The sequence below is a fragment of the Rana temporaria genome, chromosome 2 (genome assembly GCF_905171775.1).
Source record: "Rana temporaria chromosome 2, aRanTem1.1, whole genome shotgun sequence".
NCBI classification, from domain to species: domain Eukaryota; kingdom Metazoa; phylum Chordata; class Amphibia; order Anura; family Ranidae; genus Rana; species Rana temporaria.
The window spans coordinates 404,801,425-404,813,526 of NC_053490.1; the positions used below are offsets into that span (position 1 = coordinate 404,801,425).

A 12,102-nucleotide genomic window follows, 5' to 3' on the forward strand; every position below is an offset into this window, starting at 1 on the left:
TTCCTTCCACTTCACAATTATGTGTAACTTTGTGTTCGTCTATCACATAAAAACCCAATAAAATACATTTATGTTTTTGGTTGTAACATAACAAAATGTGGAAAATTTCAAGGGGTATGAATACTTTTTCAAGGCACTGTACCTTGGTTATTGTATGTGAGTGGTAAACAAATGCATGCCACATTTTTGTGTGCACCTAATTATGAACATAGAATTAAGAAAGAAACTCAAAATCAAAAAATGTACCAAGTCTTTAATATACCTTGAAATTTTTACTTTTTTGTACGACTTAGACAACCCCAACATTTGCATTTTTTTCATTTTTAGAATTAAGATTTTTAACATAAAAAATATTTGTTTTTCTTTTTCAAAAATACAGTGGGTTCTTTCTCTTTAAAAGTTCATCTTTCTTCTAGTAAAAAGCTTTACCGGCATCTCATTCTTATAAAAAGCATGTTACACCGTGTCATGAAAAGTGCCCTTATAAGCTAATCTGTGGAGGGAGAGACACCTCAGTACAGGTTAGTCCATTGCTAAGAAAATGCAATGGAAAACTTGTTAAGAGCCTATCAATGTAGGAGCCAAGAGAATGACCAGAGACTATTTTTTGCAAAGACCAAAACTAAGCAATTCTTCAAGTGTGTAACTAGCCAGCAGGTCACACTGATCTTAGGGAGGGGGAAGGGAGCTCAAATAAAAGCAACATTATTTCCTTACATAACCCTGTGATTGTCCCTCATTCACTAGTCTGAGCTGATAGAAAACCACTGAATGGGTAATCAAAGCAAAAAAAGTAGTCTAGAAAATAGAAAGTTTGTCATACAAAGTCACATGGATTTGTTGGTAAAAACTGGTCTTTGTAGGTCCTTTGGGAAAACTGCAGTGACCCAATTACAGGTTGAAGAAAAAAATAAAATCATTATAAGTGTTTTCCCTTTTGGTTCGTCAGAGCCTTTACTTTTCTTTCTTTCTTGACTTGTGTTGGGTTTAATTTCTTGTTTTGGCACTGTTGTTTTGAGCCTAACCAACAACAACGTCTCTGGGAATCCAAAAAATTGGCCTTCTTCTTCGGAGTCTAAAATCCAGTAAGACCAGCTGGACAAACACCCACTCCAGGAGGATTTCTAGAGAAATGGGTCTGTGAAGATCTACAGACATCCTGAAATGTTCTGCATTGAGGGCAGTTCGGTCTTGCTTCATTTCCTGGCTTTCTCAGGTTTGTAAAAAATGCCGGAGACTGTGATTTCAGACAGTGCACATTCGCTGCTGGTCCATTTGAACAATAAAACAGGACAACTGGCTTCACTTCCTCAGATCGAGAACGCAGACCTGGAGGCAAAGATCATAAGTTAGAAGAGCTAGTGAGAAGCCATTTGTGTGATAGCATTAGTAAACATGCAGTGGTGTAACAATTTTTGAAGCATACGGTATATATCAGTGAATTAGCAAGCCCTGCTTCTATATATGTTCAGGATTTCTAGTCTAGTGACAACCTCAATGATTTGTTTCTGTTAAAAAAAGGTATACAGATGCTTGAAGATATAAGAGTTAGGATTTTACAAAGGGTCTCATTTACATTTGGACACACCACAGTAATTTCTGATCACAGAGTGCACTGGCTGCATGCCCCAACGGGCGCACGGGGACCATGGTTCTGGGACACTGTCCCAGAACTAGATGATCGCACTGTAGCCATCTTTTGGCTATAGCACAGAAGTGGTTAAAATGGTTCTAAAGCCAAAACATCTTTTACCTTAATTCATTGTCTGCGTTAGGGTAAAAAACATTTTAGAGCTTTACGTCCTTACCACCTCTCTAAGGGCCTGATCCACAAAAGGGATACGCCGTCGTATCCCTGTTTCTATCTATGGAACTGATCCACAGAATCAGTTTCTCATAGATAGGCAGAAGATCCGACATGTGTAAGGGACTTACACTGTTGGATCTTAGGATGCAGTACCGCAGCCGCCGCTGGGGGCATTTCTCGTCGAAATCCAGCGTTGGGTATGCAAATTAGCACTTACGGCGATCCACAAAGCTTTTACGCTTCGTTTTTTCTCCGTAAGTATTAGTTTGCCGTCGCAAAATTAGGGCTGCTTTTACAAAGTGTAAACTGTTTACACCTTGTAAAAGTATACCCTTCTATCCCGCGTCGCTGTCATTTTTTTTAAAAAAAAATTTTTTCCCGCTGCAACTCTTTTTTTTTTTTTGTCGCGATTCTCAAAACCCGGCGCAACGTAAATCCGCGCAAAGCACGTCGGGAAAATAACGTCGGGAGCATGCGCAGTACGTCCGGCGCGGGAGCGCGCCTAATTTAAATGGGACTCGCCCCATTAGATTAGGCACGCCTTGCGCCGGAAGGATTTAAGTTACACCGCTGAAAATTTCTAGGTAAGTGCTCTGTGGATCAGGCACTTAGGTAGAGTTTTTGCGGCGGTGTAACTTAAATGGCAAAAGTTAAGTTACGGACGGTTTTTGTGGATCAGGCCCTAAATACTTATCCTGAGTCTGCAATCAATCCAGGGTTGTGCATGGCTCCTCTCTTCCTCTTCTTGCTCATTGTGCTGCCACTGGCACCCGTGCTTGAGATCATTATTGTGATCATTGACACCAGTGTGGGGTGGATTATTTTTTCTGACACCAATATTAGGGGGTTATTATTGTGCCCCCTGAAACCAATGCTGGGGTTATTATTGTGGCCTTAAAATCATTGGGTGGTGGTGGGTATTATTGCTGCTACTGACATCAATGAGGGGGCTTATTTCCTCCCACTTTCTGGTGCACTGCAAAAAAATTCAGGTATTGAAGTGCATTACAGCCCATTCATTTTGAATTGGCTACCTAACTTGATGCAACGCAGCTCAAGCACGGTGGCTGTGTGGCCCTTTTTAAATGAAGCCCTCTATAATTTTCAAGATGTCCAGCACTTGTATAAGCAATATTGACTACCTGAAGTATTTAAGTTGGTTTGATGATGTGGACATTTTGCCAATGCAGCACTTTTACATTACTTTTCAAATCTTTATGAGGGCATTACATAACCAGAGCACTCGACTTTAGAAATAGCAATGTCAGTGTCTGCATTATGAAGAGCTTCAGAAGACTACTGTTTCTGAGATATGTATAAAAATAGTGATCCCTGAGACATCTTTCTTAAAAAGCTATTACAGTCAGATATATATACCACCATAAAGAGGATAGGAAGTATGGCTAAGGGCTGATAGTCATTTGCCCTAAGGTTCTAAAGTGTCCTGGATATTTTAAGTGGTTATACACTTAATAATGACAGACACTCTCATGGGTAAACAGAATGGCGCATTAAACATTCAGGAATGTTTAATAACAGGTACAGTTTTACACCATACACTAAATTCTCATATAAGCGTTAATATGTTAAAGGGTAACTCCACTTCCGTGGGAAAAAAAATAGCAATTAAAGAAAAAATAATATAGCGTATATAATTGCGACACAAGTCATATTGTAATTTAATGTTATTAAAAAAGACCCTTCCTTTTCTCTCTGCGGCTCTGTAATTTTCTGAAAATGCAATGCAACATGGCTACCTGGTGGTGTTGTGTACACCCCAGAAACATAATTTCCTGCTTGTGTGATTGGCTCACCAATTTTCCCAGTCTGCCTAAGATATAAGTCAGATTTAAGGCATTCCCTGCAACAAAAATTTCATTTTTAGTGAGATACTCCCAATAGCAACAAGTCTAAAGGGATGCAGACCCAGCAGCTTTCCTCATTAGTGTTCTGCAGGTGCACAGCTGGTTGATAATTATGAAACCACTCCCATTAGACTCACTAAGCATAGAGCGACAGAGGAACAAACAGTGATTTCTTAAAGCGGAGGTTCACCCGCACAGGACACTTTTTCCCCTTAGCTTCATGCTCGTTTTGTCTAGGGGAATCGGCTAGTTGTTTTAAAATATGATCCGTACTTACCGTTTACGAGATGCATCTTCTCCGCCGCTTCCGGGTATGGGCTGCGGGACTGGGCGTTCCTATCTTGATTGACAGTCTTCCGAGAGGCTTCCGACGGTCGCATCCATCGCGTCACGATTTTCCGAAAGAGGCCGAACGTCGGTGCGCAGGCGCAGTATAGAGCCGCACCGACGTTTGGCTTCTTTCGGCTACTAGTGACGCGATGGATGCGACCGTCGGAAGCCTCTCGGAAGACTGTCAATCAAGAAGGAACGCCCGCTCCCGAAGACCCATACCCAGAAGCGACGGAGAAGATGCATCTCGAAAAAGATAAGTACGGATCATATTTTAAAACAACTAGCTGATTCCCCAAGACAAAATGAGCAGGAATCTAAGGGGAAAAGAGAAAAAAAAATTAATTGGGTGAACTCCCGCTTTAAGAATAACAAAAGGTAGGAATCTGCAACAATGTTTGTTATAATTGTTGCAATGTACATATATTACCCAGGGGAAAATTGTAGTTACGATTTAAATTAATTTTAAAAGTAATTTTTTAAATATAAACTTTTCATTAAAGTATATGTAAACTCTAACAAAAAGCTTCTTGTTTTTGTTTTCCTGATACAGAAGGGTGGGTGAGTGTTGTCATCCTCGGGCTGCAAGTGTGTTACTGGCAGGGTCACCAGGTGGAAACAAGCCTTAAAAATAAAATTATTGCAACCACAACACCTAAGGTCTGCTAAATTACATTTTCATTTCTGGAATAGATACGCTTTAAAAAAACTTGATCGTGCTACGAAGGTACTTATGCAGGCGTAGAGATCTGCTGCCCTCTACTGTTAGCTGCTAATATCACAGTGTTATGTGTAATTTATTTATTTTTATTACAGGTACTTACATAGCACCATCAATTCACACATAGTATAATGCACATTCACATCAGTCCCTGCCCTCAAGGAGCTTACACTCTAAGGTCCCTATCTCATATTCATACATACACATACTAGGGCCAATTTAGATAGGAGCCAATTAACCTAGCAGCATGTGTTTGGAGTGTGGGAGGAAGCCAAAGTACCTGGAGGAAACACACACAAGCACAGGGAGAACAAGCAAGCTCTCAAAAGGTAGTGTTGTTGTTGGGTTTTGAACCGACAATGCTAGTGCTGCTAGGCCAAAGTTCTAACCACTTAGCCACTGTGCGTAGATACTGTATTAGGGCACAGCAATTCAACAGGATTTTGTCATTATTTTTTTTATTTTTACAGGTAATGAATAAATACATTTTCTCTGTTTTTCTTATACAGAATATTATACATTCACACCAGTCCCTGCCCTCAAAGAGTTTAGATTGTAAAGTCCCTAACTCACATTCATAGAAACACATACTAGGGCCAATTTAGCCAGGATCAAATAAACCTACCAGCAGGTCTTCGGAGTTTGGTAGAAAAACAGAATACCCAGTGGAAGCACAAGGAGAACATGCATACTCCAGACAGGTAGTGCCATGATTGAGATTCAAACTGGCGACCTAGTGGTAATATGTTGTTTTTAAATGGTGGTAGGTATGACACTAGAGTGACATTAGCAGTATATGCTGTAAGCTTCATCAAAAATTTACAGTGACATCTATAGTGATACTCACTGATCCATCCGAGGCACTTGCTCCTACTTTGTCACCTCTGGCATTCCAGCAAACTTCAAATATTCCTCCTGTTCCCCTGTAGCTGTGTACTAGAGAGCCATTCTGGAAGAAACATCAGGCAGAAATATCTTAAGTGAATTTGTAACTCCAGCCAACATGTGAAAGTGATAATTTATATCAATAAGACAAATTGAGTCAATAAGAAAGTTGTTGCTCTGTTAAAATCAGAAAAAATTACCTAAAAGCTGAAGTCAAGGTTTTGTTGGAAAAGACAGATCAAATATTATTAAAAAAAAAAAAAATAACTACTTTGTAACAGCCTGTAAGCTGTACAGCTATAAACTTGGTGACCACTCAGTAGCAGGGCCATCTTAATGAGAGGACACACCTGGGCACTGCCCAGGGGCCCCAGCTGCATGGAGGGCCCCTGCACTTTCCCCAAAGAAGCTGCTCCTTGAGCCCACGTTGCCCGGAAATTGGGGGCCCCATGATGGCACTGAGGCCCTGTACACACGACCGGTTCATCCGATGAGAATGGTCCGACGGACCGTTTTCATTGGTCCACCGTTGAAGTGGCCTGATGGTCTGATGTGTGTACACACCATCAGTTCAAAATCCGATCGGGTCAGAACGCAGTGACGTAAAACACAACGACGTGCTGAAAAAACCAAAGTTCAATGCTTCCAAGCATGCGTCGACTTGATTCTGAGCATGCGCGGGTTTTGAACCGATGCTTTTGTGTACTAACCATTGGTTTGGACCGATCGGTCAGCGGTCCATCGGTTTGTTTTTAAAGCAAGTTTTAAAATTTTGGTTTGAAGGACAAAATACCGATGGGCCGTACACATGGTCGGTTTTGACCAATGAAACTGAACTTTCGGTCCATTCTCATCGGTTTTGTCCGACCGTGTGTACGCGGCCTGAGAGTGATAGATACACAGGGGAGACAGTCTGGCAGAAGGATACCTATTTTACAGCCAGCAGGGAGGGGTGGAGCCAGAGCGCCAGTGATGCTCTGACCCAAAAGGGGAAGCTCCGCTTGTCTGCTTCCTACCTACTTGATGTCTGTTTACCTGCGCTGTCTCCATTGTAGGGGCCCCAGAGCATTGCTTTGCCCAGAGGCCCATGATGCTATTAAGACGGCCCTGCTCAGTAGTGCAGGGGTCCTCAAACTTTTTAAACAGGGGGCCAGTTCACGGTCCCTCAGACTGTTGGGGGGGCCGGACTATAGTTTAAAAAAATATGAACCTATGCAAAAAAACAGGAATGACCAATACAATATCAGATCCCCCCCATCACAAAGCCCACCCAACACAAATTCCTCTCCTCACATAGCCCCCCCATAACAGACCCCCATCACAGACTCCCCCATCACAGATTTTCCCCTCTATCACAGATCCCCCCATCGATATTACACTGACCCTTCTATACCATCTCAACACTTCGCCTCTTTGCTACCTCAATCACACAAGACGCGAAGCATGCCCTAGTATGTGTTTCTATGAATGTGAGTCAGGTCCAGACAAAGGGCGGGACTTTGCTATTGAAAGACAGGTGTTTGATTGCTGAAACCGCCCCGCTGCTTAACTCAAAAGACCCGCCTTTTGTCTGGACTTGTCGTGTTTCTCATCTTGTGTGATAAAAAGGTAGCAGAGGGGAGGGGGATTGCTGCGATATTAAAGGGGCAGTCCGCGGGCGGGTAAATCACACTGTCCCCTGCAGTAGTGGGACATTCTGCTTATGATGAACCGGCCTCCAGACTAGATGAGAAGATATTACTAGATGATACATTTTAAAATAATTCATATTATTGGCAATCAAAATGTCTAAAAATTATTATATTGTGGATCCTAGTGTTGAGCTTTACACTGAATATACCATTCTTCTCACATATGCTCCTGGGTGGGACTGCACCCCACTGTTATATGATTTGGGGCTTTTGCCATAATGCTCTATTGTATGTATGAGAGATTGCATAGTGCTCAGTGACAGAATGGTGCTTGAACTGCCTGGCATATATTTTCACAGGTCTAGTTCCTGAATCAATAAAATAACAAAAGCTGCAAACATAGTGATTTAGCTAGCAGGGCAAACGGCCATTCAACAGGTTGAGCGCATCCACTGAGTCTGGCCAATCAGTTGTGTTATTGGTTCAAGATACAGATACATTCATGAATACATTTTATAATATATTTGATTGGTAGACTTACCTGGGTGTTCCATATATGAACACATTTGTCAAAGGACCCACTAGCCAGATACTTTCCATCAGGACTAAAGGCTACACTATAGACTGGTTCTTGATGTTTGGTTAATGTATGGATACAGACACCACGCTCAACATCCCAAAGTCGGACTGTTGAATCAAAAGATGCACTATGACATAAAAAAGAAGAAAACAATTATAAAATCAGGAAAATTTTTATTTATTTATTTATTTGATTTAATACTACATAACTAAAATATACTACATAAAATATTTGTCAGATTCACCAACTTTTTCGGATTCCAAAGTGAACCTGTGAAGAGACAACAGGGTTTACTAAAACTGGAGAGTGCAAAATCTGGTGTAGCTCTGCATAGAAACCAATCCGCTTCTAACTTCAGCTTGTTCAATTAAGCTTTGACAACCTAAACGCTGATTGGTTTCTCTGCAGAGCTGCACTAGATTTTGGTAAATCAACCCCCAATGTTTGCTAAAGTATTTACATATAATGAAATCCAAAATGTAAAGTTGTCACATTGACCCACTGCCACAAAGACATGTATCAATGCAAAAAAAGTTTTAAAAAAACTGCAGTTTTTTCGGGAGCAGTGATTTTATTAATGCTTAAAGTGAAACAATAAAAGTGAAATATTCCTTTAAATTTCATACCTGGGGGTATCTATAGGATGCCTGTAAAGCAGCACTTGTTTCCCGTGCTTAGAACTGTCCCTGCACAAAGTGTCATTTATGAAGGATAAAAAGTAATTTAAAATCACTGCTCCCGAAAAAACTGCAGTTTTTAAAACTTTTTTTTTGCATTGATACATGTCCCCAGGGGCAGGACCCGGTCCCCAAACACTTTTTAGGACAATAACTTGCATATTAGCCTTTAAAATGAGCACTTTATATTTCAAACGTTCGAGTCCCATAGACTTTAATGGGGTTCTAAAGTTCACACAAACGTTTGGTCTGTTCGCAGGTTCTGGTGCGAACCGAACAGGGGGGTGTTCGGCTCATCCCTAATAGAGATATTTTGTTTTCTATTTCTATTCGATCTGTTTATATTTAGTAAACTTTTTCCAATACATGTTTATCTAAGTTGGTTTTTAACTAAGTTGAGGGGTCATTTTCTTCCTTGTTCTGTTTTTTACGCTTACTTTTTGCATTTAGGTCACACTAAGAACTAATGTTTTCATTTTTTACAGTTTTCTTTTTTTGCAGTCTGATTACAATGGATGCTGATTTGCCATGCCTTATTACAGAGCTCCACAACTTTTATAATCAGACATGCACACATCTGACACTCTTTTTTCCCCTTTTTGTGACAGCCGATGATGCATAAAAACTCCCTCTTATGCTTGTGATATTCATCCCCATGATAAAGCTTCTAGGGGTGGAGCGAAACGCATTGGGGGCGTGGCCTGGTTGGAGCCCAGGCTGAGTTTGACACTCTTCACAGATTGAAGGATTTATTTAGATGTGCGGCTACAGGGAGACTTTCAATTACATTCAGTGTTAATTCTCTGCTACATATTTGGTGAACAGCAGGTGGAAAATACTAATAGGATGGTAAGTTATATCTATAAAGTACATTTTGTAGTATTTTCTGAACCAGTTTAAAAATATCAAACTGATTATGGATTATGCCTGGGGCAGATTTATAAATAAGCAGAACTTTCAGCTACACATGTTTTGTAAAGTTGATAATAAAGTCAGGATAAGCCACAAAGCTTTAATATTACAAAACTAGCCCAATTGAAAGTGGCTAAACTAGCTAAAAAGCTAAAATCTATTTACTTTCCACTGTCTAGAGAAGGCTTATTTATACTGGGGGAAGATGGTGCTGACCTAACCCTAAAAAAAACGAGTTGCTGAGCTGGCAGTTTGGGAATTCTAATTGATTGTTTATAAATAATTTTATTCTTGGAAATCCTATTTTCTCATGCACATCCAATATGTTCATTTTGGGTGGGATTTTAGATGAGAAAAAATTAGCTCATCTATGTACTATTATAGGCTTACCTATTGGTAAAAATTGTGCACGGGAGTTTACTCCCACTATAATGGTTGTTCAACCCCTTCAGAATCCAGATTACTCAGTACTAAAATGGCAGACTTTCAAGGCCGCCAACAAAAGTGTAGTGCTGGGACTTCAGTACCGCTAATTTAGCAGGCAAGGAGGGGACTCCCAACTTCTAGTCACGTGCTCTGCAGCCATTTAGAAAAAGCTTCCCCTGGTTCAGTGGGGGTCAGGGGCAGAAAGGGGACTTTTTAATGACTTTCAGATGCAGGCAGAGTAACCTTCTCCTCTGAGGTACCTGATAAATAAATAAGGAGCGGCACAGTAGCTAAGTGTTTAGCTCTTTTCCCTAGCAGCACTAAGGTTGCCAGTTCAAATATCAACCACAACACTACTTGTCTGGACTGAGCATGATCTCCATGTGCCTGCATGGGTTTCCTCCATGTGCTCCGGTTTCCTCTAACACTCCAAAGACATGCTCGTAGGTTAATTGAATACTGTCAAAATTGGCCTTAATATGTATATGTGAGTTAGTGACCTTGGATGGTAAGCTCCTTGAGGGCAGGGACTGATATATATATATATATATATATATATATATACCGTATATGAAGTGCTATATAAATTTACAGCAATGTATAAGTACCTGTAATAGATAAATAAGTCTAATGCACCACATTTCCCAACAATTAAACAAAGGCTCCTTTCGAACAGGCTGTCCAATCAGGTCCACCTGAAAAACCTGATCCTGATCGGACCTTGCACTCTCACTGCAGACATCCGCCGCAACCTGATCCGATCCTATCTGCAAAATCCAGACGGATGGAGGTCCTATTTTCCATTCATCAATCTGATCGGATATGGTCAGATGAAAATGAACAGGCGGTCCATTTTCACCTGATTTCCCCATAGAGGAGAGCGGGACTGTGTACGTCTCTGCTCTGCACACTGAGCAGGGACGGACCTGTCATCCGCCTGCTCAGCAAGGATCAGTGGAGCAATCCCCTGCTGAACAAGCGGAGTTCATCAGGCGGCGGCGCCCGTGTGAAAGGGGCCTAAAATACTAGCCTCTTCTTTATCAACCTGTCAGGGCAGATGACTCGTGTGACTAGTGTGATTGTTGGGAATCCTGGCTCTGCAGATTACTCTGCCTGTACACAAAAAATAATTAAATTGTCCCCTTTTTTCCCCAGCCCCTTACAGAACAATAAGGGCCCAGCGATATTTTGTTTTCCATTTCTATTTGATCTATTCATATTTAGTATTTAGTTAATTTTTTTTTCTTTTTCTTTTTAAATTGCTGCAGACTCTTCCAAAACATAGAAAGCCCCCTCTATGCCTCCCCTTCACTGTAGGGAGCCCAGGGACCAGTGTCAGAACCTGCAGGTGAGTGTAGGATATATCATTATTTATAAATAATATCTGTTGATTGAAATAATGTTGAGCCAAACATTGTTTCTCTATCATTGTCATTGTTCTAATACTTTGATAGAGGCACGTAAACTGACCGTGGTGTCAGGGCTCAGCAGCCATAATAAACCGTGGTCCGTTTACACGGGGGAGGGAAGAACCAGTCGGGATCAGCTAGGTGTTTTATATGATAGAGGGGACCAAATTAAAAAGCACAAGCACTGTGCTGCATAACATGCTTTAAGGGGACAGGATCAGTTTTTTTTGGGTAACAAAAGCTCTAAATCTTGTATAAAAGGGTACATTATGCAACCCTAATGCAAACAATTGCTGTTTGGTACAATAATTTGACGTCCATTGGGTTTATATTACAAAATTTGCAGAAAAACTGTACCCTAATTTGAGCATCAAATGGCAGTTACTAAAACTAAATTATAATTTTACTATATTGACTATGAATCAGAATTGACCAATATGGTTTTAAAACCCATAACAAAGAAGAAAGAGTATTAAAAAAATTATATAACTAAATAATTATTTTCTTCAGCATGAACAGTAAATTGTACTGGTTTAAGATACATTTTTTAATAATTACTATTAACAGTATACTTTAACTACATAAATAAAGATGTAGGGCCATATTCTGAGTAAGGATACGATATCTCTGGATACTCCATCGTATCTCTCTTTTTTGGCCCGTGTATCTATGCGACTGATTCTTAGAATCATTTTCGCATAGATACACTTAAGATCCGACATGTGTAAGTCACTTACACTGTCGGATCTTAAATGTAATTACTCCGCCCGCCGCTAGATGGCGTTTACGTTCAGGTCTCATTTGTTTATGCAAATGAGCCTGATACGCCGATTCCCGAACGAATTCGCGTCGCGTAACC

At 40.6% G+C, this 12,102-nt stretch overlaps 1 protein-coding gene across 3 annotated transcripts in view; it reads right to left on the reverse strand.

Annotated features, from left to right (window-relative positions):
• Positions 1-233: 233 nt before the first annotated feature.
• TBL1X (transducin beta like 1 X-linked) overlaps positions 234-12,102 on the reverse strand; it is a 396,289-nt gene continuing 384,420 nt past the window's right edge. For all 3 annotated transcript variants that reach the window (XM_040338145.1, XM_040338146.1, XM_040338144.1), the window contains 3 exons: positions 7,781-7,946; positions 5,571-5,672; positions 234-1,329 (listed from right to left, as the gene is read on the reverse strand). In XM_040338145.1, the coding sequence (XP_040194079.1) occupies positions 1,303-1,329; positions 5,571-5,672; positions 7,781-7,946 (295 nt within the window). In that variant the 3' untranslated portion in view covers positions 234-1,302. The remainder of the gene's footprint in view (positions 1,330-5,570; positions 5,673-7,780; positions 7,947-12,102) is intronic.